The sequence below is a fragment of the Callorhinus ursinus genome, unplaced genomic scaffold (assembly GCF_003265705.2).
Source record: "Callorhinus ursinus isolate GAN/ISIS: 27379988/994484 unplaced genomic scaffold, GSC_fseal_2.0 scaffold44, whole genome shotgun sequence".
Classification (NCBI taxonomy): domain Eukaryota; kingdom Metazoa; phylum Chordata; class Mammalia; order Carnivora; family Otariidae; genus Callorhinus; species Callorhinus ursinus.
In genome coordinates this window covers 418592-443873 of record NW_027397106.1, presented here as the reverse complement: position 1 = coordinate 443873, position 25282 = coordinate 418592, and the positions used below count along the sequence as shown (strand labels likewise).

Sequence of the window (25282 nt, the reverse complement as noted above, 5' to 3'; positions counted from 1 at the left end):
CCTAGCCACAGCAATCAGACAAAAAGAAATAAAAGGCATCCAAATCGACAAAGAGGAAGTCAAACTCTCACTCTTTGCAGATGGTATGATACTGTATGTGGAAAACCCAAAAGACTCCACCCCAAAACTGCTAGAACTCATACAGGAATTCAGTAAATTGGCAGGATATAAAATCAATGCACAGAAATCAGTGGCATTCCTATAAACCAACAACAAGACAGAAGAGAGATAAATCAAGGAGTCGATCCCATTTACAATTGCACCCAAAACCATAAGATACCTAGGAATAAATTTAACCAAAGAGGCAAGGATCTGTACTCAGAAAAGTATAAAATACTCAGGAAAGAAATTGAAGAAGACACAAAGAAATGGAAAAATGTTCCACGCTCATGGATTGGGAGAACCAATATTGTGAATATGTCAATGCTACCTAGAGCAATCTACACATTCAATGCAATCCCCATCAAAATTTCATCCACCTTTTTCAAAGAAATGGAACAAATAATCCTCAAATTTGTATGGAACCAGAAGAGACCCCGAATAGCCGGAGGAATATTGAAAAAGAAAAGCAAAGCTGGCGGCATCACAATTCCAGACTTCGAGCTCTATTACAAAGCTGTAATCATCAAGACAGTATGGTACTGGCACAAAAACAGACAGATAGATCAATGGAACAGAATAGAGAGCCCAGAAATGGACCCTCAACTCTATGGTCAACTTATCTTGCACAAAGCAGGAAAGAATGTCCAACGGAAAAAAGACAGTCTCTTCAACAAATGGTGTTGGGAAAATTGGACAGCCACATGCAGAAGAATGAAACTGGACCATTTCCTTACACCACACAGAAAAATAGACTCCAAATGGTTGAAAGACCTAAACGTGAGACAGGAGTCCATCAAAATCCTAAAGGAGAACACAGGTAGCAACCTCTTCGACCTCAGCCACAGCAACTTCTTCCTAGAGACATCGCCAAAGGCAAGGGAAGCAAGGGCAAAAATGAACTATTGGGATTTCATCAAGAGAAAAAGCTTTTGCACAGGAAAAGAAACAGTCCACAAAACCAAAAGACAACCGACAGAATGGGAGAAAATATTTGCAAATGACATATCAGATAAAGGGCTAGTATCCAAAATCTTTAAAGAACTAATCAAACAGGACATAGCCATATGTTGAAATGATCCCAATTCTTCACCCCTCCCTTTGACATACTCCCTGTTAGGCAGTTGTGTGCTCTCCTACTCAGGCCTCTTGCCTTGATTCAGCCATGTCACTCACTTTGGCCAATGGGATTATTACACTGAAAAGTGCTGGTGCACTGCTGCTTTCACTTTTCTCTCTCAACCATTACTGTAAGACATGTGCAGGGTTGCCTGCTGGAAGACAGGACACATACAGAGAAGAGACAATCTGCCTCAGTCTTCCCAGCTAAGGCCATCCTCCCGGAGTCAGCAGTCAAGACTGCATAGCCAGGATCAACAGAATTGCCTAGTTGATAATGCCAGTCACTTGAGGTTATATGACACTAAAGTTTGTGTTTCCTAGCTGATTAATATGCTAAAGAAAATTTTATTTAAACATTTTATCTTGTGCATTATCTTCTGTATTTGATAACCAAAATTCATTATAAGGCATACTAAGAATGGGTACCGTTCTACATGTTTATTTCCTTAAAGCTCATTACTTTTTCATTACTTCTTGTATTTCATTGAAATGGGTACATTCTTTTTTTTTTTTTTTTGATTAGTTATTTCTTTATTGATTGTCATTTGGGCTATTTCCAAGTTAAAAAAGTAGTGCAACAAATATTCTTGGGTCCATCTCTTTATTCAGGATTAATTTCTAGGAGTGGAAGCTCTGGGTCCAAACCTAGAATATTCTGAATTTTAATTGATATTCCTAACTTAAACTCTAAAAAGGTTGCATTAATTTACAAGCAAAAAATGCTATTTCTTTGGATACTTAACAATCCACATCTTTGCTAACATGATGGGTAAATGTGTTTTAAGTTTCATTTTTTAATTCAGTGAAGTTTAGTTTCCAGCTTTGTAATTTTGGTTTCTAGCTTTATCCGTTTTCAGTTCATTACGTTTTTAATTTCTAATTTTAGCCATATGCTTGCTATTAGATTACTCTTTTTTGTATAGAACAGCCTATTGTTCTTCTATCATTGTAACATCCCATGGAATCTCACTGGAGATCGGAAACAGAGTTGTTAGGTCTCAGACTTTCTCTTTTAACCTTCAAAAAGGTAGCGTCCTACCTGCCTCTTTACTATCCCTATGGAATATATCAGAGTTCTCAACTTACCAGATTCCCTGTCTGAGTGAACAGAACTTTTTTTCAGAAGTGTAATATGCATAGAGAACTCAAAGTTCCTCTTTTGATCTAATTTTCTTATAATATCTGAGTTCTAGCTCTTCTATTTATAATCCATTTCTGACCTTTGGACAAATCTGTCTAGTTCTATCTTTGTAAATCCTGGTTTCAACTTATGCTATCAGGGGACTGTCTCACTTAGGCTCTTGATAGATATGCTACCCTAGGCAGGTGCTGGTCCTTGACGGGCAACACACAGTTACAGCAAGAAATGTTTCACAAATGGTATCTGATATGGTCTAGTTAAGATTAATCTTAACTTGGCCTAATTAAGATTAATAAAATCTCATTGCTTAGAAATAATTATCCATTGACCTGAAGTCAACAAAAGTCTTTTTTTCCTAATATTAAAATATAAAATTGTTTGGAGGGCAGGGGGAGCAACTAACTTGAAATAAATCAGAAAACATCTTCACATTAATCGTTCTTCTCATATACTTCAAATTTGTACTTAATGCCTTTCTCCTCCTGGATATCAGATAGAACACCTGGGTATTCTGGCAGAAGTTTGTATTTCTCCAAATCAATTTCTGGAAAAAATGTGTCACTTTCAAATTCCTGCATAATCCTTGTCACAAATAGTCTAAGATGGCCTGTTTTGTTCATGGCTTCCTTATAAACAGAACTGCCTCCTACTACCCAAACCATGTCCACTTTATTTGCTAATTCTGGTTGCTCAATAAGTTTTAAGGCATCATCCAGACTTTTGGCAAGAAAATGAGCTCCTTGTGGAGGTTCCTTGAGGTCTCTGCTGAGAACTAAATTAATTCTGTCCTTTAAAGGTCGATTCTTCTCGGGAATAGAGAACCATGTCTTCCTCCCCATAATTACCAAATTCTGTTTACCTTCTACTGAGGAAGTTGTGGTCATTCTTTGGAAAAACTTGAATTCGTTCCTGAGCGGGGGCCACGGCAGGTCCCCGTTCTTGCCGATGCCCATGTTCTGGGACACAGCGGCGATGCAGTTTAGCGTACGAACCATGACAGCGGCTGTAAACACCTCCCAGCTAGCTCACCAAACCGGGATTCGGCCCGCCGAGCTTGGCGCGAAACTGTGGCCACCCCGCCTCCTAGGTCCCGAAATGGGTACATTCTTATATCTGGATCCACAAAGTTGTAATCTAGCTAGACCCAAGTTTTATTCCACCAGAGGCAACAGGCCTTGAGATAATTGTCATTTATACTCAAATAGTCATTCTTATTAGTAGACTTATCCTTACTAATTTTAATTATGAATACACTGGTAACATTGTCTGTAATATAATTTATGGTATAATATGCAAAATAAAAATCATCTAGCAGAGAGTAAGATACAATAAGAAAATAGGGACAATGAACCTAGACAATACAAGACTATGAGCTGTCATGTAAAAGCATCAGTAGTAAATTCAGTGTGACTGTGGAAGGCAGAAATTAAGCTGGGGAATGGAAATTATGTAAAATATATTATCTCAACCTTAAAACAAGTTTTTCTAAAGACCCAGAGATGGTTCAAGGTGAGAAATAAGAGTAAATATAATTTGTTCTGTTTATCTCTTCAATGTGGTCCTCATGGGTTAGATGCGGAGCCTGCTATTGTTATCATCCCATAATTGACTTAATTTTAGCCTCTCTCAGAAGAGCCCTTTCTACCCAATCCATGCTATAATAACTGGAAATTGTTTCTGTGGGGCTAACTAAGGGCACCAGGACTCCTCTGCTACATTTCCCCAGGCCATCAGGGACTCCACTATTCACTGGTGAGTTCATCTTTTCCTTGCTTAAATTCCCATTTGCTGTCATCTCCCTCAGTCCAAGGCCTGTGAGATATCCTGGTGCAGGAGAGACATGCTCATGCAGGGAGACTCTACAGGCTGAGTTGCATTTTTCCTTCAGTTTCTATAAAGAAACATTCATTGGGTTGGAAGAAGCCTCACCAGATCACCTCTTTCATCCTCTTGTCTCTACCAAGGTACAAAATTGCAGGGGGTTTTCAGACAGAAACACTACTAAGGAGATAAGAAAATACTCTTAACTGAAGAATGGGGTATTATTAATCTATGAGCAGAGCATAAAACAGAGTAAAACGATGTATTCCAAAAGAGGATTTTTATATTTTGTGAGAAATTTTAATTAAAAAAATGTTTAATTTTGACATTGTCTTTCATTTCTATGATGTAGTTTCATAAACTTTTTTGCATTTTTAGAATTAAACACAGTAACTTTTGTATCCTTGCATCTACCATTAAAGAATTACTCAAGAAAAGTAAAGAAAAGAATATTCATGTAAGTGATGAGATAAACATGTTTATTTCAGTCAAATAATTAGTCATTCATGAGTATGTCTGTGTGCCTTCATAAATAAAACTTATTTTATTTTTGGCAAAATTTACTTGTTACAAATTATAAAAAGAAATTAGTGTGCACCTCAAAATAAATATGTCTCCTTTCCTGAAGGGCAAATCACAACCTACTGGTTATTTCATAATGAAAAGGTAGGCAAAGAAGAAAATGCAATGCATTTGTACTTTGAGAAGAAACTCCTTTCTTTCTTTTTTTTTAAAAAATTTTTTATTGTTATGTTAATCACCATATATTACATAATTTGTTTTGGTGTAGTGTTCCATGATTCATTGTTTGCTCATAACACCCAGTGCTCCATGCAGAATGTGCCCTCCTCAATACCCATCACCAGGCTAACCCATCCCCCCACCCTCCTCCCCTCCAGAAACCTCAGTTTGTTTTTCAGAGTCCATCATCTCTCATGGTTCGTCTCCCCCTCTGACTTACTCCCCTTCATTCTTCCTCTCCTGCTATCTTCTTCTTTTTCTTTTTTCTTAAAATATATTGCGTTATTTGTTTCAGAAGTACAGATCTGTGATTCAACAGTCTTCCACAATTCACAGCGCTCACCATAGCACATACCCTACCCAATGTCCATCCCCCAGCCACCCCATCCCTCCCAACCCCGACCACTCCAGCAACCCTCAGTTTGTTCCTGAGATTAAGAATTCCTCATATCAGTGAGGTCATATGATACATGTCTTTCTCTGATTGACTTATTTCACTCAGCATAACACCCTCCAGTTCCATCCACGTCGTTGCAAATGGCAAGATCTCATTCCTTTTGATGGCTGCATAATATTCCATTGTGTATATATACCACATCTTCTTTATCCATTCATCTGTCAATGGACATCTTGGCTCTTTCCACCATCTGGCTATTGTGGACATTGCTGCTATAAACATTGGGGTGCACGTACCCCTTCGGGTCCCTACATTTGTATCTTTGGGGTAAATACCCAGTAGTGCAATTGCTGGATCGAATGGTAGCTCTAATTTCAACTGTTTGAGGAACCTCCATACTGTAAGAAACTCCTTTCTGATACTTGTGTATTCCCATATTTTGGCTGGTGTATAGTAGGTGGCTCATAGTGTTCAGTGGCTTAATGAATGATTGAATGAATACACATTATTCTCAAAAAAATGATAACGATCTCAAAACAATGATTTCCTGTCACTGCATACTGGCTGATACAGTTTCATACAATATAATTTGGTTAATAACAATGGGAACCATAAATAAAACAAAGAAAATTTTCTGCTAAAATACTGCTAGATATCTAGTTGTATGCTGTGAATTTGGTAGCATTGGAAGGAAGGAAGAATTGGAAGCCTTCTTCCTTTCTCTAAAATCTGTCTTTTTGCTCTTCCATTACCCAGTTAATATCTGATGTCTGATGCCTGAAATTCCCCTGTTAAATCTTTATTTCTTTAAATTTAGTTTTACAATATTTAAGTGTAAACACCCTTGTAAAAGTTAACATGGGAACTTAGTGCTTTTCTCAAAAATAAATTTAATTAGGATTATTTCAGGAGATTTCAATTTGCCATGGGAGCAGTAGGTAAAGAAGAGATCTAAGGATCCTACTACTGAACTTGTGCACTAAGTTGCTAACATTTTTAGAAAAGTTAATATGTGGTGAGGAGGAGGAGGATGGGCTGAGAGCAGTAGGAGCTGAGGGATGAGGGCAGAGGATGGAGAAGACAGACAGTCACATGCCTGAGGGAGGATGAGAGCAGAATATGGTGATTCTGCCATATGTGCCAAATCAAAAATGAATATTTCTTAGGTCATTTGGTGCTTTTGATAAGCCACACAAGCTCTCCCCTCTGTTGGGTGGTTAAATCACAATTGATTTTAAAATCTGAAATACAGAAATAGCTGTCACTGTATTGGAGAAAACAGAGAATTTCCAAAGTCATAGGACAAACAATTCAGAATATTTACCTGTGTGACAGATCCAAAATAATTGTTTAGAAAATTTTAATAGGCATATGGATCTCTCTCTAAATGGAGACATCATAAAATTACTTTTCAAAATTGATATTTTTCTTTCCTAACCCCAGATTTTAATCAACACATTGTTTTGAAGTTTCTTTTCTTTTCTTTTTTTTCACTTGTATAGACATTTAAGATCAAACTGACTTCTTGAGAGATATGTGCAGAGATATGTAGAATCCATGGATTTCCCCTCCTGGTAGTGTGTCTGAGCTGTCCACTTCGAGAAGGTGATGATGTATTCGATTTTTCAAGGTTTTATTTTGGATCCCAAATTAAATCTCTTGGTAACCTAAACTTGCACAGACTATTTAAATATTAATGTCTATTCAGGTCTAATGTCTATTCATGGAATTTTAAATCAGTCTTTAATTAGATCCTTCTATTGTAAATTGGAAGCATTATCAAGGATAAAATGAATTTGAAATTATAAATTGAAGATGAGAATGAGTATTTTTACATCTCTAAAACCTTCAGGTATATTAAACTTATCATGAAAATCAACTGAAGAGCTACACAGGTATGAAGAAATAATGGTTTATGCATAGATGTCACATGTGCTATACTGGGAAGAGCACTGGATTTGGAGAGTCACATTAGAAAACTACGAATTAGGTAACTTACATGTTATGTACTGATGGGCAATCACAACATGCCTTAGATTTAGTTTCTATAAAAGGGCACCTAACAGGGCGCCTGGGTGGCTCAGTCGTTAAGCGACTGCCTTTGGCTCAGTTCATGATCCCAGGGTCCTGGGATAGAGCCCCACATCGGGCTCCCTGCTCACCAGGAAGCCTGCTTCTCCCTCTTCACTCCCCCTGCTTGTGTTCCTGCTCTCGCTATCTCTCTCTCTGTCAAATAAATAAATAAATAAAATCTTAAAAAAAAAAAGGGCACCTAACACAATACAGGTGATGATAGCACAAATTTCAATGTCTTCCACAAGAGAAAAAGGATATTTTATGATACCAGGAAATAGATAGGAAGTTCAATTTTTAATCTTGTCTTGTACCTCTTAGCAGATTCTTGGCATGAGCAACAAGGGAGCAGGCAACCACTCAGATGTAACTGACTTCATTCTTGTAGGCTGCAGCGTCGGTTCAGAGCTCCACATTCTCCTCTTCCTCCTCTTCCTGCTGGTCTATGGCATGGTCCTTTTGGGGAACATTAGTATGATGGCAATCACTGTGATTGACTCCCAGCTGAACACACCAATGTATTTCTCTCTAGGCAACCTCTCCTTCATTGATCTCTCCTACTCCACTCTTACTGCCCCCAAAGCCATCATCAACTTCCTGTCTGAGAAAAAGGCTATCTCCTTTGTAGGTTGTGTGGCTCAGCTGTTTCTTTATGCATTTTTCATGGTTACAGAGGCTTTTCTTCTGGCAGCCATGGCCTATGACCGCTTCATTGCCATCTGCAGTCCTCTTCTTTATAGTGTCCACATGTTAAGATGCTTTTGCACTCCACTGGTGGCTAGTTCCTATCTTTGTGGCTGGCTCAGTTCCATCCTCCAAGTCAGCATAACATTCTCAGTGTCTTTCTGTGCTTCCCGAGTCATTGATCACTTCTACTGTGATTCTTAATTTTAAGTAAGACTGGAAACTAAGTCTAAAATCATTGAGAAGAATTCCTATTCCAATCTGTCAATGAGATGGTATCTCTCAGTTTGGCTGCCTTCATTATTTTGCCTACAATAGTTGTTACTGTAGTGTCTTATGTACATTGTGATCACAGTCTTGAAGATTCCCTCCAGTGAAGGGAGAAAGAAAGCCTCCTCCACCTGTAGCTCCCATTTGGGAGTGGTAAGTTTGCACTATGGGTCTGTTTCCTTTGCGTATCTCACACCTCCAAGCAATCCTGAACTTCGTAAAGTGGCTTCAGTATTTTACATATTGGTCACACCCATGTTAAAACCTCTAATCTACTCTCTAAGAAACAAGGATGTCAAACAAGCATTGGGAAAAGTCTTTTGGAAGAAAAAAATCTTTATACTAATTCTACTTTCCTGTAATTTCCCCATTAATGTACCCTTCCATTGTTTCAGTCTGATTTGTTTTTATTTTTTGTTTTTATTTATTTATTTATTTAATTTTATTTTTTAAAGATTTTATTCATTTATTTGAGAGAGAGAATGAGAGATAGAGAGCATGAGAGGGAAGAGGGTCAGAGGGAGAAGCAGACTCCCTGCTGAGCAGGGAGCCGGATGTGGGACTCGATCCAGGGACTCCAGGATCATGACCTGAGCCGAAGGCAGTGGCCAGTGGCTTAACCAACTGAGCCACCCAGGCACCCCTGATTTGTTTTTAATGTGGGATCAAGCTTGAGTCACTTAAGGATCCTCTAAGTTGACCATCCCACAATGAATTACTTTTGTGGAAGGAGAATTAGCAATCCACCATTTACTCCACCTTATGAGCAGTGTTAAATCTTCAGCATCAATAAAATTTGCAGCCATTCTATCCACAAAAATATACTCCTCACTCTTTGTAGGTATAACTTTATGCTAGTGGGTAAAAGAGGATGTAATTGTAACTTTTTTTTCCTCTGGACCTATTGAGATGGTAGGCCAAAAATTACTTTGGTAGGGTGTTGAGGTCAGAATGTAGAATGTCTTATTAGAGAAAGTGCTATTGATAATAGTTTGCTAATCTTATAATGATTTGTCTCCTGGTGAAGATGAATAAAACCTTCAAAAAATAGTAACATTTTATAAAGCTGTTTCTTTTTCTGAGTAGTCAAGTACTTGAGAAGACAAAGTCATCTGGAAAGCAAGTTTGATATTTTTTTTCCTCAATTTTTCTCAACAAGCTCATTGATACGTGTTAAGGAAGGGCCAACCAATTGGGCCAAGCAGGTAGGCTGGGACTCTGACTAGCTTGCTAATAAAAACTACTTATGATTTTAGACCTAGTTTCCAGTCTCACTTAAAATTAAAAAAAGTATAATGAAGGAGTACTTCTGGACATATCCATTTTAGAGTTCAGCTTAAAATGCCTGGTTTTAGGTGAACAGCTCAGGTTCCAGGGTTGCCTGGTGCTTTATGAGCAGGCATTCAGACTCCACTAGAGCCCACCAGACTTTTTCTCAAACCAGTACTTGATTTTTGAGGGCAAAAATCTTTGCTTCAAAATGTAAGGTTCTTTCTATTTGAATTCTTTTTGGGGCATATCATGGGTCCACCAGGCATATTGATCTGCTATAAAAAGTTGTAGCTTTATTGGACCTACTAGACTAGAAGAGCCAAGCAGCAGAGCCTGGACCATGTAATAAGCTTATTTAAAAAAAATCCAGGTAGGTCAAGTGCTTTTTCTTGATTCCTTTTAGTAAAGATCACAGGAAACAGTTGCTTTCAACTAAAAAGGCCAGCAATACAGGTTCAATACTCTGTCCTGCCTCAAGGGTATATCAATTCCAGCCCCTTGTCATAATTCAGTTTGCAGGGATCTTGATCTTTCTTTTCCATAAGATATCACTGTTCCATTACATTGATAACACTAAGCTGATTGGATGTAGTGAGAAAGAAGCAGCAGCCAGTTTAGACTTATTGGTAAAACATTTGCATGGCAGAGGGTAGGAAATAAATCCAACTAAAATTCAGGGGCCTTCTACCTCAGTGAAATTTCTAGGGTGTGGGGCATATCAAGATAGCCCTTCTAAGGTGAAGGATAAGTTGCTCCATCTGGCTCCTCTTAAAACCAAAAAAGAGGCACAACACCTAGTGGTGTTTTGGAATATTGGAGACAATTTATTCCTCACTGCGTTTGTTACCCTGGTCCATTTATGGAGTAACCTGAAAAACTGCTAGTTTGGATGGGACACAAAATAAGAAAAAGCTTGGAAATAGGTCCAGGCTGCTTGTGCTGACAGCTCTGCCACTTGGACCACATGATCCAGCAGATCCAATGGTGCTTGAAATGTTAATGGCAGATAGAGAATCTGTTTGGAGCCTTTGGCAGGCCCCTATAGATGAGTCACAGGATAGGCCTTTAGGATTTTGAAGTAAAGTCCTGCCGTATTCTGCAAATAACTTCTCTCCTTTTGAGAAATAGTCTGTTACTAGACCTCAGTAAAGCCTAAACATTTGACCATAAACCCCCAAGTTACCATGCAATCTCAGTTGCCAATCATGAACCTGGGGTTTGACTTGACCCAAGAAGCCATAACGTTGGGTGTACACAGCAGGACTCCATCATCAAATGGAGGTGCTATATATGTGATCAGGATCAAGCAGACCCTGAGGCACAAGAAAGTAACCTGAAGAAGTGGCCAAACAACCATGTTCCCCACTCCTGCTACCCTGCCTTCCTCTTCCAGCCTGCACCTCTGTCTTCATGAGGAGTTCTCTCTGATCAACTGGCAAAGGAAAAGAAGTCTTGGGCCTGCTTTACAGATGTTTCTGTATGATATGCAGGACACCTGAAAGTGGATGGTTGTAGTACTAAAGACCCTTTCTGGGACATTCCTGAAGGACAATAGTGAAGAAAAATCTTCCCAGTGGACGGAACTTCAAATAGTGCCTTTGTTTGCTCACTTTGCTTAGAAGAAGAAATGGCCAAGAGATGCAGTTATAATACAGATTCACTGGCTGTGTCCAATGGTTTCTCTAAATGGTTTAGCACTTAGAAGGAACATAATTGGAAAATTTGTGACACAAAGTTTTGGGAAGAGGTATGTGGATAGACCTCTCTGAATGGGCAAAAAATGTGAAGATACTTGTGTCCCATGTGAATGTTCACCAAAGGATGACCTCAGCAGAGGAGATTTTAATAATCAAGTAGATAGGATGACCCTTTCTGTGGATACCAGTCAGCATCTTTCCCTAGACACCCCTGTCATTGTCCAGTGATCTCAGAGCAAAGTGGGCATGGCGGCAGGGATGGAGGTTATGCATGGGCTCAGCAACATTGACCTCCACTCACCAAGTCTGATCTGATAGGGCCACTGCTGAATGCTTAGTCAACCAGCAGCAGAGACTAAGACTGAGTCCCAGTATGGTCCCTTTCCCTGAGGTGATCAGCCAGCTACCTATTAGCAGGTTGGTGGCAACAAAGGACTGCTTCTGTCAAAGAAAGGGCAGAGTTTTGTTCCAACTGGAATAGACATTTTAGATATGAATTCATCTTCCCTGGTTTAAAGCTTCTGCCCACACTACCATTCATGGAGAAAGAAAATACCTTGTCCACCATCATGGTATTACATACAGCATTGCTTCTGATTAGTGAACTCACTTCATAGCAAAAAGAAGGCAGCAATATGCCCATACTCATGGAATTCTCTGGTCTTACTATGCTTCCCACCATCCTATAGCAGCTGTTCTATTAAAATGATGGAATGGCCTTTTGAAGACCTAGTTATTGATCACCAGCTAAGTGAACCTTGCAGGGCTAAGGCAAGGTTCTCCAGAAGGCTGTATATGCTCTGAATCAGCATCCAATGAATGCTGCTGTTTCTTCCATAGCCAGGGTTCATGGGTCAAGGAATCATTGTATGAAAATGGGAGTGGCATCACTTATTATTACCACTAGCCACCCACCTGCAATTTTTTTGTTTCCTTTGCCTGCAGGTGTGTGATCTGCTGGCCTAGAGGTCTCCAATGATTGGGTGCTTTCTGGTTCCTGTGGCTTGGGCCTTGGCAGAAATCTGATTGGGCCCCAGGATTCTACACCAGAAGCCACTTAGTTGTTTTCCTGGTGCTTTGGGCCTTCTGGAATGCTATAGATTTGTGGCCCAAACATGCACAGTTCATTCCCTCCTTCTGACCTTGTGAGGTCCCTCAGCTGCACAGCCTTTGGCCAGAGCCCTTTTCCCACATCTACTGGAGCCATGGGAGAGAGGGATTGATGCCTGTGATTCTGAGTTGGTGGAGAGGTATACATGAGGATTGGGGCTTGCTTGGTAGATGACCTGAGCCAGACTCCTTATGGATGATCTGGGACTAGGGGCCTTTGGCACCTAGGACACCCACGTGTTTCTGATCCCAGCACCCCTGCCCATCCAATTCCACCACCAACTGTGAGATCCTGCCCGAGATCAGGCTTCATCTAGGAAGACTGGGTCCGGGCAGCTGCTTCTCAAGCCTGAATCCACCATTCTCCCAGACACTCCCGATGCTCGGTGCAACCTAGTCCTTCCTCTGCCTGCTCCTCCATCAGGACCTGCACTTCTGCCCCACACTCCTAAGCCACACAGTGCACCCTGCAAGCTCCAACTACACCCTGTTTGTCTTCTTGGGAAACCCTGTGCCCCACCTGCATGGACTGTGCTTTGGCTGTGGCCTGCATGAGTCCTCCATTCTAAGTTTTTAAATTTTTTATTAATGTAAATAATTTTAAGATGACTTTGATTTTTACACCATAGCAACATCCAACCTTTGGGTGGATGAGGGATTTTACCATTTTTTCCCCTAATATAGAGATTTTATTTAAATTGTATTGAGTTTTTACAGTACATTTCATGTTTGCCACTATGGAATTGCACAGCGTGGATTTGACTTCATCATGTCACTGACACCCACAAAAAGCTCTGAAAGGAGTATTTGATGAATTCATCTGAACTGACAGCCCAGAGTCTCTTTCCAAGGCCATGCAGTATGTTAACTGAAGGAATGATCCCTCAAAGCAGCCACTCGGAGTAACAGGTACCAATCGTACTCCCCCTGAAAATGGGCAGAGTGAAGTGCAATGAAAGTCAAGTTAATTAGAAAGTCACCTCTGACTGACAGCACATTTTAATGATTGAGATAATGCTCAGAAGAATTTTACATATCAGAGGCAAGGAATAGTTTGTTACTTTTTCAATGATCTCAGAAATTTGTTAGACACAAAATCTCCATTATTCAACTCCATTTAAACAAACAAAAATTTCATGAGCATTTCCTCATTTCATTATGACTACATGTGTGCATTTTAATGCTACATGAGATATGTTGACTTTCTATCATAATATCTAAATATTAGCTTTTATTGTTATCATTGTTTTCCAGTGTTGTTGAGATGTGTTTGATGTATAACACTGTATACATTTAAGGTGTACCAAATGATGATTTGATATATGTATACATTATGAAATGATTACCACAATAAAAATAGTTAATAAATCCATCACCTCACATAGTTACTTAATTTTTTTTTTTTTGGTGGTGAGGACATTTAAGATCTATTCTCTTAGCATCTTTCAGGTATACAGTATAGTACTGTTAATTATAGGCAGCATACTGTATTGGAGGCCCCCAGAACTTACTCATAACTAGAAGTTTGTACCCTTTGACCACCCTCAACCATTTCTTCCTCCTCTCAGCCCCTGGCACAATAATTCTACTCTATTTCTAGTGTATTGAAATAAGTCTAGCTAAGTGAAATAAGTCAGACTGAGAAAGACAAATATTGTATGATTTCATTTATATGTGGAATTTTAAAAAGCCAAACTCACAGAAACAGAGTAGAATGATAGATAAATATCAAATCATTCTGAAAACCCAAGAATTTGATCCGAGGACTGAGAGAACAAACTGTACAATGTGAGGGAGAAAAGAGGCCACATCATTGAAGGTAGGAGATGTGGAGATGGGATTTTGGGGGAGAGAAGAATCACTGGTGCTGCTGAGGGGAAGGAGCCCTGATCATGGAGAGAGGGGTTGGGTGTGGGAGGGAGAGAGAAAACAGAGCGCAGGGCATTGCACAACAAAAACACTTCCCCAAAACCATTGATGGGGAAACAAGAGGGTCTAATTATTGCAAGTTTTTACAAGCAGCAGAGCTCAAAGACTTAAGTTTTAGAAGTCTGCACCATTGCTAGGTGGGTTCTGTGGCACTCCTGTGCAGAAAGAAGGTAGAGGCCTGGGAGTGGACACTGTGGTCTGAGGATGCCCTGGGTCACACTGGGAGAGACAGTTCCCCTTCTTGGAGTGCATTTGGGAGAGGTGGCACTGCTTCTCAGGGGACAAAAGAGCCAGTGGGTGCCACTGAGCTGCCCAGTTCATTAGCATAGGAGCAGAGATGCTGAGGGGTTAACCTGGACACTGGATTTTTGTTGCACTTAACCACGAACTCCAAGCCCCTGCACCTTTGTGTGACTGCCCTTCTGGGACAAACCAGCAGCAGTCACTGTGGGGGGAGACCCTCTCCTAGAGGATCAGCACGTGTCTGTGGTGCACCTGGTCCCTAAATTTGGAGTTTTGAAACCCAGCTGGTGGGCCTGAGATAAAACACAGGAGCATTGTGATGCCAGGTGGACAGATGGCTCAGACATAGGGTGAAGGCAGGGACCTGAGGGAAGCCTGGGACACATGAGGGGAGATTGTTCACTCTTCTATTAGGGCTTCCTGAACAGTGATGGTGTGAACTCCCCTCTCCAGGGATGAGAGAGATAGAGAGTTGGCTGATGCTATTCCCCAAACCCCAACCCAACCCCCCTTCAGCAAGAACAGCATGGACCTCTTTATTGAACAGCTCAGCACCCACAGTGGAGGAATAAGCCACTTACACTAAGCCCACCCTCAGGTGCTTCTGAACCAGGGCAAGTGTACCTGAGAGTCAGAGTAGCAGTGGGCCCTCCCCCAGAAGACCAGCACAAACCCCCCACACCCACCAAGTCTACTGACCATGGAGTGCTGCAAACCTTCAGCTCTGGGGGAAATAGGATCTAGCCTCTTTTAATAAGCAGACCAAAACATACTTAGTTAAAACTTGTTACATAGTGGGCAAGGTCCAAACACCCCACTGCAGGTAAGGAGAAACCCTGTAGAGGACTGACCTGAGAGCAGCCAAAACACAGCAGAGTGCACACAGCACACACCAGAAACACTTCCTGAAGGGGCGCCTGGGTGGCTCGGTCTTTAAGCGTCTGCCTTCGGCTCAGGTCATGATCCCAGGGTCCTGGAATTGAGTCCTGCATTGGGCTCCCCACTCAGCGGGAAGCCTGCTTCTCCCTCTCCCACTCCCCCTGCTTGTGTTCCCTCTCTACTGTCTCTTTTTCTGTCAAATAAATAAATAAAATCTTAAAAAAAAAAAGAAAAGAAACACTTCTTGAAGTTCCAGGGCCTGGACATTATATGACTTCTTCTTCATAAACCCGTTACTCTCAGGAGCAGGAAATAGCAGGCTTTCCTAACACAAAGAAGAAGACAGAGACCTAGACAAAATGCTAAAATGGAGAAATTTATCCCAAAAGAAAGTACAAGAAAAGGTTATGGGATCTAATCAAAACAGGTATAAGTAATATGCCTGATTTTAAACCAAAGACTGTAACAAGACATTAAGAAGGGCACCATATGAGGGGTCAATCCAACAAGAAGATCTAACAATTGTAAATATATATGCCCCCAACTTGGGAGCACCCAAATATATGAAACAATTCATAACAAACATAAAGGAACTCATTGATAATAATACAATAATAGTAGAGGACTTTAACATCCCACCTACACCAATGGATGGACAGATCATCTAAACAGAGTATCAATAAGGAAATAATAGCTTTGAATGATACGCTGGACCAGATGGACTTAACAGATACATTCAGAACAATCCATCCTAAAGCAACAGAATACACATTCTTTTGGAGTGCACATGAAACATTCTCCAGAATAGATCACATACTGGATCACAGTTCAGGCTTCAACAAATGTAAAAAGATTGAGATCACACTATGCATATTTTCAGGCCACAGTATGAAACTTGAGGTCAAGCACACACAAAAAAATTTGGAAAGATCACAAAAAACATGGAGGTTAAAGAATATCCTATTAAAGAATGAACGGGCTAGCCAGGAAATTAAAGAAGAAATAGAAAAATAAATGGAAACAAATGAAAATGAAAACACAACGGTCCAAAACCTTTGGGATGCAGCAAAGGCAGTCTTAAGAGGGGAGTTTATATAAAGCAATACAGGCTTGCCTCAAGAAGCAAGAAAAGTCTGAATGACACAACCTGACCTTATACCTGAAGGAGCTAAAAAAGGAACAGCAAATAAAGCCTAAAGCCAGCAGAAGAAGGGAAATAATAAAAATCAGAACAGAAATAAATGATACAGAAACAAACAAACAAAAAACCCAGTAGAACAGATCAAAGAAACTAGGAGATGGTTCTTTGAAAGAATTAATAAAATTGATAAACCCTTAGCCAGACTTATCAAAAAGAAAAAAGACCCAAATAAATAAAATTATGAATAAGAGAGGAGAGATCACAACCAACACCACAGAAATACAAATAATTATAAGAGAATATTATGAGCATTTATACGCCAACAAATTGGGCAATCTGGAAGAAATGGATAAATTCCTAGAAATTCTCAACAAGATACTAGCAAATCAAATCCAACAGTACATTAAAAGAATTATTCACCACGATCAAGTGGGATTTATTCCTGGGCTGCAAAGGAGGTTCAATATTTTCAAATCAATCAATGTGATACAACACATTAATAAAAGAAAGGATAAGAACCATATCAATAGATGCAGAAAAAGTACTTGATAAAGTATAGCATCCATTTTTTATAAAAACCCTCAACAAAGTAGGGGTAGAGGGAACATACATCAACATCATAAAGGCCATATATGAAAGACCCACAGCTAATAATATCATCCTCAATGCAGAAAAACTGAGAGCTTTTCCTTTACCGTCAGAAACAAGATAGGGATCACTGTCACCAATGTTTGTTTGTTTGTTTTTTAAAATTTTATTTATTTGAGAGAGAGAGTGAGAGAGAAAGAGAGAGTGCATGAGTTGGGGGGGAGGAGCAGAGGGAGAGGGAGAAGCAGACTCCCCGCTAAGCAGGGAGCTAAGTGAAATAAGTCCATCAGAGAAGGACAAATACCATATGATATTAGTCATATGTGGAATTTAAGAAATAGAACAAATGATCAAAGGGGGGAAAAAAGAGCTAGTGGCAAACTAAGAAACAGACCCCTAACTGTAGAGAACAAACGGATGGCTACTGCAGTGGAGGTGGGTGGGGGGATGGGTGAAATAAGTGATGAGGATTAAGGAGGCACTAGTGATGAGCACTGGGTGATGTATGGAAGTATTGGGTCACTGTATTGTACACCTGAGACTAGTATTACACTCTATGTTAGCTAACTGGAATTTAAATGAAAGTTTTTTAAAAAACCCAAAAAACAAAAACAAAAAGAAAGGATTTCTTTTATCATTATTTTAAATGATTAAAATAACACTTTAGAAAGACAAATCTGGAAACTTAAATAATATGAATGTTCAGGAGAAGAAGATAATTATGCACTTTTTGTTTGTTTGTTTTTCTTTGTTTTCTGTTTTATTTTAGTCATATTCAAGTTGAGGTGAGGGGTTCCAAATCTGGATAATCAAATTTTTTAAAAGGATGAACTTGATGATTATTTTAAGTACTGGGTTAAAAATATTTTCCTATATAATAGAAAATGTTGTGCTATTACTTACAGTAATTTACTAACTAGGATAGGAGCTCATTAAAAGCTGTCACCATTAGTTAATGCAGACTGTGTGTGTGTGTGTGTGTGTGTGTGTGTGTGTGTGTGTGTGTGTATGTGCGCACACATGCCTGTGTGTTGAGAGGGAAGTAGAGAATGGGGGCTATGCCTGAGTGTTCGATAGCTGGGAGTGAGCACATGAGAGTAACATATTTTCATCTCTTGCACAGGTTTATTATCTCATCACTGATATTGCCATCAGGATGACTTCTTGGTTTTACTCTATGCAATCTAAATTTTTTTTTCATGATTTTCTCAGTGGTCATCATGTCAATATGATGCCTTAAATGGATGAAAATCCATTATCTGGGGGGGGGAACAATTGGTCTTCGCTTTTCTTCCTCTCTTTCATATGCTTCTCAATGCCATGAAATCAGGATTAAATGGGGATGGGGGGCAAGGGGGGTGGGCATGATGTTGTTTGAAATGCTAATAGGACATCTAGATAGGCCTCTGGGTTTTAAATTCTGTATAATGAAATTCATATTAAGGTGACATTTTAAGATATAGTGGTAAGTGAACACATGATGGTAAAAGTTTAGGTATATTGATGATGGTATTATTAAGTAATTCCAGTACAGAAGTGAAAATAAAGAGGTAAGAAAGATACTCAGGCCAATAAAATAGGCAGGAATAACATGAATAACAGTAGGGAGTCATGGAACTCTAAGATCTATTCAGGCAGTAGGAGAGTATAAGTTGGGTACAAATTGAAGGAGACTTGAAGCTGGAAATACCTGTTATAGAGCCAGATTATAAGAAGTTTATAAGTGGCCTAGATTGTGAAAAGCTCATCGAGTTGTCTGGATTCTCTGCTTTATGAATTAGGACCACAAAATTTAGCTTACACTTAGCGGTGTCTGAGATGAAAATTTGGTCATGACTAATGACTAATACAGACAAAATGACTAATACATAGACAAAATGACTAATGACTAATACATAGAAGGTTATTTTACATATTAATTTTGTAGTTATGTATACATGAGTTGGGATATGTTTGATAATTTTCCCTGACATCTTCTTAGATTTTAAAAAGATTTTATTTATTTATTTATTTATTTATTTATTTATTTATTTATTTGAGAGAGAGAGAGAGAGCAAACAGGGAGAGGAGCAGAGGGAGAGGGACAAGCAGACTCCATGCTGAGCACGGATCCCAATGTGGGGCTCAATCCCAAGATCCTGAGTTCATGACCTGAGCTGAAATCAAGAGTCCAATGCTCAACTGACTGAGCCATCCAGGCACCCCTCTTCTTAGATTTTATAAAGATATTTGATGAGTCCAGAATGAGGAAAAGTGAGTTGAAACCCTCAGAGTAAAGTAATATTCAGAAGATTACCATATCACGTATATTTATTTATTTATTTAATTTATTTTTTATTGGGTTTCATTTTATTATTTTGGTTTTGGGATTATCTAACACAAAACTTACAGATTTTATCATATGCACATTGTGTGTGTGTGTGTGTGTGTGTGTGTGTAGAGGGAAACAGAATGAGAGAGATCTATACACATATACATGATGTATGATATATATATATTCAGTTTATACACACATATACCCATATGAATGTATATATGTGTATATATATTTTTTGAATTTTTTTTCCTTTTTTCAATTCCCTCTCTGCCTTTATTTTTTTAAAATTTTTTATTGTTAGGTTAATCACCATACATTACATCATTAGTTTTTGATGTAGTGTTCCATGATTCATTGTTTGTGCATAACACCCCGTGCTCCACGCAGAACGTGCCCTCTTTAATATCCGTCACCAGGCTAACCCATCCCCCCACCCCCCTCCCCTCTAGAACCCTCAGTTGGTTTTTAGTCCATAGTCTCTCATGGTACATCTCCCCCTCTGATTTCCCCCCTTCGTTTTTCCCCTCCTGCTGTCTTCTTCTTCTTCTTTTTTTTCTTAACATATATTGCATTATTTGTTTCAGAGGTACAGATCTGTGATTCAACAGTTTTGCACAATTCACAGCACTCACCATAGCATATACCCTCCCCAATGTCTATCACCCAGCCTCCCCGTCCCTCCCACCCCCACCATTCCAGCAACCCTCAGTTTGTTTCCTGAGATTAAGAATTCCTCATATCAGTGAGGTCATATGTCATGTATCTTTATTTTAATGAGCTATTTTAGAGTCTTTGTGAAAAAGAGGCTGGATTTACAGTGATTAAACAAGTATACATTTTTTTATATTGACTAACAGATCTTCATAAACCTGTAGGGAGGCTTTCTCAAGCAATTCTGAATTATTTCTGCCCAAAAATTATGTCAATGAAAACTTAGAAGGCTATAGGATATAGCCTCCATATGTCCAAAAATATGAACTCTCTAATATCAGAGGGTCCCTAAATATAGTTGGACTGATTTTAATAATATAGTAATATAAGCTAAAGCCAACAGTCTAAAATGTAAGAGGCTAAGTATAAAGTAGTGGAAACTGGGAAGGAATATTTGAACAGATAGAAGGTGTAGGAAAAATCCACAGAACAAGAACATCTGGTTTAAGAGCAATTCGCATAAGGCCAAAACAGAACAAAACAAAACAAAAGGTTCTTTTGCCTGCAAGATTATTAAGAGGCAACATGTGAAAAAGACTTTCTTTTGACTGCAAGACTATTAAGAGGCAACATGTGAAAAAAACTTTCAGTCTTATATGCATTAAAGAAGTGTAAATCACAAGTAATTAGGGAATGATATTTCAAGGGGATGGATTATATACAGCTTGATGTCAAAGGTTGGCAATGAATTGTTTGGCAGAGATACTGGCAAGATAGAAATCATTTAATTGCTCCTGAATGGAGATCTTAATAAAAAAAATAAGGACATTGAATCCAGAAATGAGAAGACTATGGGGCAATAGTGCATCTGTCTTTTTAAATTTTTAAAGGGTGTCATTTAGAGGATCAAATAAAGATGTTCAGTGTTGCTTCAGAAAGCAAATTTTTGGGTAGAGGCTCTGAAAGGTGGGTAGAAGTTTCAAAGAAGCCAACAATCAGGCATGTAGACATTACAGAGAAGCGAACAGTAGTCTAATATAAAGAAAAAAAAACTTTCTAACAAGGAGTCTTGTCCAAAATAACTTCGTAATTGTCCCAAGAGTATTCAACAAGTGCTCCTCACATACTCCTCATGGGATGGCCCTGGAGTTTGCCCTTGTTACAAAATTATAATTGACTTATTTTCAGTCCTCTCTCAGAGGGACTTCTTCCTCCAAAAACTTTATTCTAAAAACTTTATGCTGCAATTCTCTGAAATAGTTTCATGGGATTGGAAAAAACTTCCATGACCATGGATTCTGGCTGGTGCTATTTTTGTAGGTCGTCAGGGACTGGGGAGTCTTGTTACTGGTCTTAAATCTCCATTTTGCGCCCATCTTCATTCTAAGGCCTGCAAAACATGTTAGCATGGAGGCAGAGATTTTCATGCAGTTTGATTTCTTAGCTTCTTTGGCTTTTATTTCAATTTTAGTAGAGAAATACCCGTAATTCTTAAAGAGAAAGATTCCTAGTCCATCATCCTCACTCGGTGTTCAGGAAGATCGATACAACAGGTTTTCAAACAAAATTATATTAAAGAAAGAGCAAACTTCAATAACAGGTAATAGGAAGTTATGGACCTATGGGCAATACCACTAACAAAGAACATGGTCATGCCATGCTTAAGGAGGTTGTAATTTTATCGGGGATTAAACATTGTTTGCGATGTTCAATTTTGGCATTGTCATTGCTGGTTTTATTTTTAAAATACATCTTCTTTCCCAGACTTAAAGAAAAAGAATTTGAATCCCTGCAGAGTCACATGAACTAGTTCACAAGATAGAAAAGAAATATAAGTTCAGGTAAGAATAATTAAAAAGCAATCATATCTATTTTAGTCACTCAATAAGATAGCCATAGACATTTTCTACATGCTTAAAAGGCAATTTTTGAGTATCAGAATGTGGAATGCCATATATTAAAGGTTATCAGGTAAAAATAACCTCAGTGACTTATAGTCTCTTGCTTGAAGAAAGACCATAACTAAATCAGACTGGGAATATGATAACTGATGTTTAAAACGTAGTCTTAGTGATATATGTTCTATTATCCGTTTATCTCTCCTTTCCATTGCTTAGAAGACTTTACAATCATAAAAATCCTCCATCGTTGCTCTTTTGATTATTTTATACCTAATATTGACTATTTATCATTCATTTATGAATAGAGGTGAATCTTTCATCATCCATATTCTATAATTTTGTATAAAAGCACTAAACAATATTACTTTACTGTATTTTATTACTCTAGGTTAGATCTATCACCTTTTCCTTACAGGTACACTGACAACATTTTCTGAACCAAATATTGTGACACAGTAGGGTCAGAATAATAATATGGAACATTTAATGTCAGGATTGCTTTCAAAAGCCTACCTATTCTAAGGTTGCTGTGGTCACAGAATCTCATAACTAAAAGTTTTATTATCCACAGTTCTAAAAATACATGTTCTTTAAAAGGCTAGCAGTGAATTTATTTGCTTAATACTGGACATTTAGTGATGCACTAAATAAATGCAGTTATAATATTATAATAAAAAATTTCATATCCAGGATCATATCATGCCATAAGCTAGTATAGCTTTCAGTTCTTTTTGGTCTTCATATTCAGCACCAGGCACAATGTTTGGTCCAGAACAGGTACTCAAAAACATTGAATAAACACATTAATGGATAATCAGACAGATGAAAATGTATATCCTTGAAATACTAACGTGTTGTTTTCATTGATATAGTCTCAAAAAAGTAACATTTGATTTGGTATAAGAACTTAAGATTTTTTCTCCTCCTCCTTTTTAAATAAGACCAAAGGACAAGGCCTACTAAGCTTATGCCTCTTTGCAGAAAAGAGTTATGAGTGAAAAAATGTTAGCATGTCTTAAGAGGGCTTCCTCTTTTCTTCAACTATCCTCTTTTTCCCCATTCCAAACCAGCAAATGATGACTGGCACTTGAAACTGCTCTGTTCAGCTTTATGCCTAAAAAAAGCTTCATTCTATTAGTTCTAGAATAAAATATCATCCTCATGCGTGTTAACCTGTAAACCTAATTCATCCCCCCACCTCCTAATAAAACCAAATTACTATACGAAATCAGAGGGGGAGACGAAACATGAGAGACTATGGACTCTGAGAAACAAACTGAGGGTTCTGGGGTTGGTAGGGGATGGGTTATCCTGGTGATGGGTATTAAGGAGGGCATGTATTGAATGGAGCACTGGGTGTTATACGCAAACAATGAATCATGGAACACTACGTCAAAAACTAATGATGTAATGTATGGTGATTAACATAACATAATAAAAAAAAGAAAAAAGAAAAAAACCAAAAAAAACTAATGATGTCATGTATGGTGATTAACATAACATAATAAAATAAAAAAAGAATAAAAAATAAACAAAAGATAAACAAATTACTATACAATTACTTGAATGGATTTCCAATATGTGGTGGGGCAGTAGAGTGAAGACTGAGAATAGTAATATATCTCATTAGTCATTTGTTCCCCTTGATTTGAATCTATATGAATTAATTTCATGTCTTTCTTTGAGAGAGTTGTGGGGAGAGGCAATAAATGAAGGAAGCAAAGAAAGTCATGAAGGCTTTGGGATCTGAGGGATTTTTGTAGACAGTCAAAAAACACGTAAACCTCTTACAATTGAGGGAGGATAGAGAGTCAAGGAGAAACTCTGAATACTCTCTAATTTGATTGCTATTGTATCACTCATTTTAGTTTCAGTAAAGACATTTTGTAGATTATTTGCTGGTTTTTATTATCCATACCTCTCCTTGAAAGCATAAATGACACTTGGTTTAAATGCCACCAAAGAAGAAAAGATGTATGAGGTCATCCTTAATTGACAGTGAGTGTGTTGTTTCATAGGAAAATAACAAAAATATTTCAAATTAACTAATGTTGCCTTAGTTGCTTAGCAGGTCACCCAAAACCAAATAGGTTAATTTAGATACTTCTAGAAAATCAAAATTTGTTTTTAAAACTACTGGGCTTTGACCATTTGGTCAAAGTTTCATAAAACTTGCTCTCTAATATATTCGTTTTACATTTTGATTTGTTCCTCACTTTGAAGTTTCTAATTTTTTCCTCAAGTGTAGAAGTTGGAGATGACATGGATTTCTTGACAGATTTATACATACAAAAACAGTATCAACAATCTTTACAGGATAAAAATTATAAAGGCATCAATCACATTTCAGTTTTGCACTTAAATAAAATTAGACTTTTTCCAGAAGTTTGTCTGATTTTTTTTAAAGATTTTATTTTATTTATTTATTTGACTGAGAGAGAGAGTGAGAGAGAGAGCACAAGAGGGTGTAGGGTCAGAGGGAGAAGCAGACTCCCCGCTGAGCAGGGAGCCGGATGCAGGACCTGATCCCAGGACTCCGGGACCATAACCCGAGCCGAAGGCAGTGGCTTAACCAACTGAGCCACCCAGGCTCTCAAGTCTGATTTTATTTTTAAAGATCTCAAATAAGACAATTAATTCCTTAGTAACTTACCTGTTGTTGTAAAAGCTCTTTTTGCTAGAAAGTTCATATTATCTTGAAAAGAACTTGTATCTTCCTTTTCCAAGATTAATTATTTTTACTGTGTTGTAGCAAAGTATTATTACAAAAAATGAATATAAAATGATAAATCAAATTTAAGGAAGTGTCTTTTTCTTAGTATGAAGTGTTAGACTTTAGTACTTTGAAATCACAAACGACATCTTGAAAACCATCTGTATGACAAGATAGAGAGATATAAGGACATATCAGACTTTGTTGTGTTGAAATTCACAATAAACTTGAATATAAAATATTTCACCTTGAGTTCAAATTCCAGTTTGAACCTTAACCAGTTGTGTTACCTTAACCAGTTGTGTTACCTTAGGCACGTCAAGTATCTCTCATCTTTAATTTTCTTATGTGTGTAAACTTAATGGGACTTAACTTGATAGTATTCTGTCAACTATAAGGTCTTTTTTAATGTAAAGTATTATATATGATAGTAGAGAAATAGTGGAAACTTTATCTGTTGACTTTCTGTTATACCTTTAAGCAGAAATTTGCC

General features: G+C 38.2%; 1 protein-coding gene and 1 pseudogene across 1 annotated transcript; one reads left to right on the top strand and one right to left on the bottom strand.

Moving 5' to 3' along the window:
• Positions 1–1743: 1743 nt before the first annotated feature.
• On the bottom strand, positions 1744–3448 carry LOC112832474 (dihydrofolate reductase). The gene has a single exon (XM_025883185.2). It carries the CDS (start codon positions 3355–3357, stop codon positions 2794–2796), a length of 564 nt encoding a protein of 187 aa, XP_025738970.1. The 5' UTR covers positions 3358–3448; the 3' UTR covers positions 1744–2793.
• A 4279-nt stretch (positions 3449–7727) lies between these two features.
• LOC112832587 (olfactory receptor 9K2-like) lies at positions 7728–21211 on the top strand (annotated as a pseudogene).
• Positions 21212–25282: the final 4071 nt, after the last annotated feature.

Coding starts and splice junctions, on each gene's coding strand:
- LOC112832474 (XM_025883185.2), bottom strand. CDS start 3,357: ATGGTTCGTACGCTAAACTGCATCGCCGCTGTGTCCCAGAACATGGGC.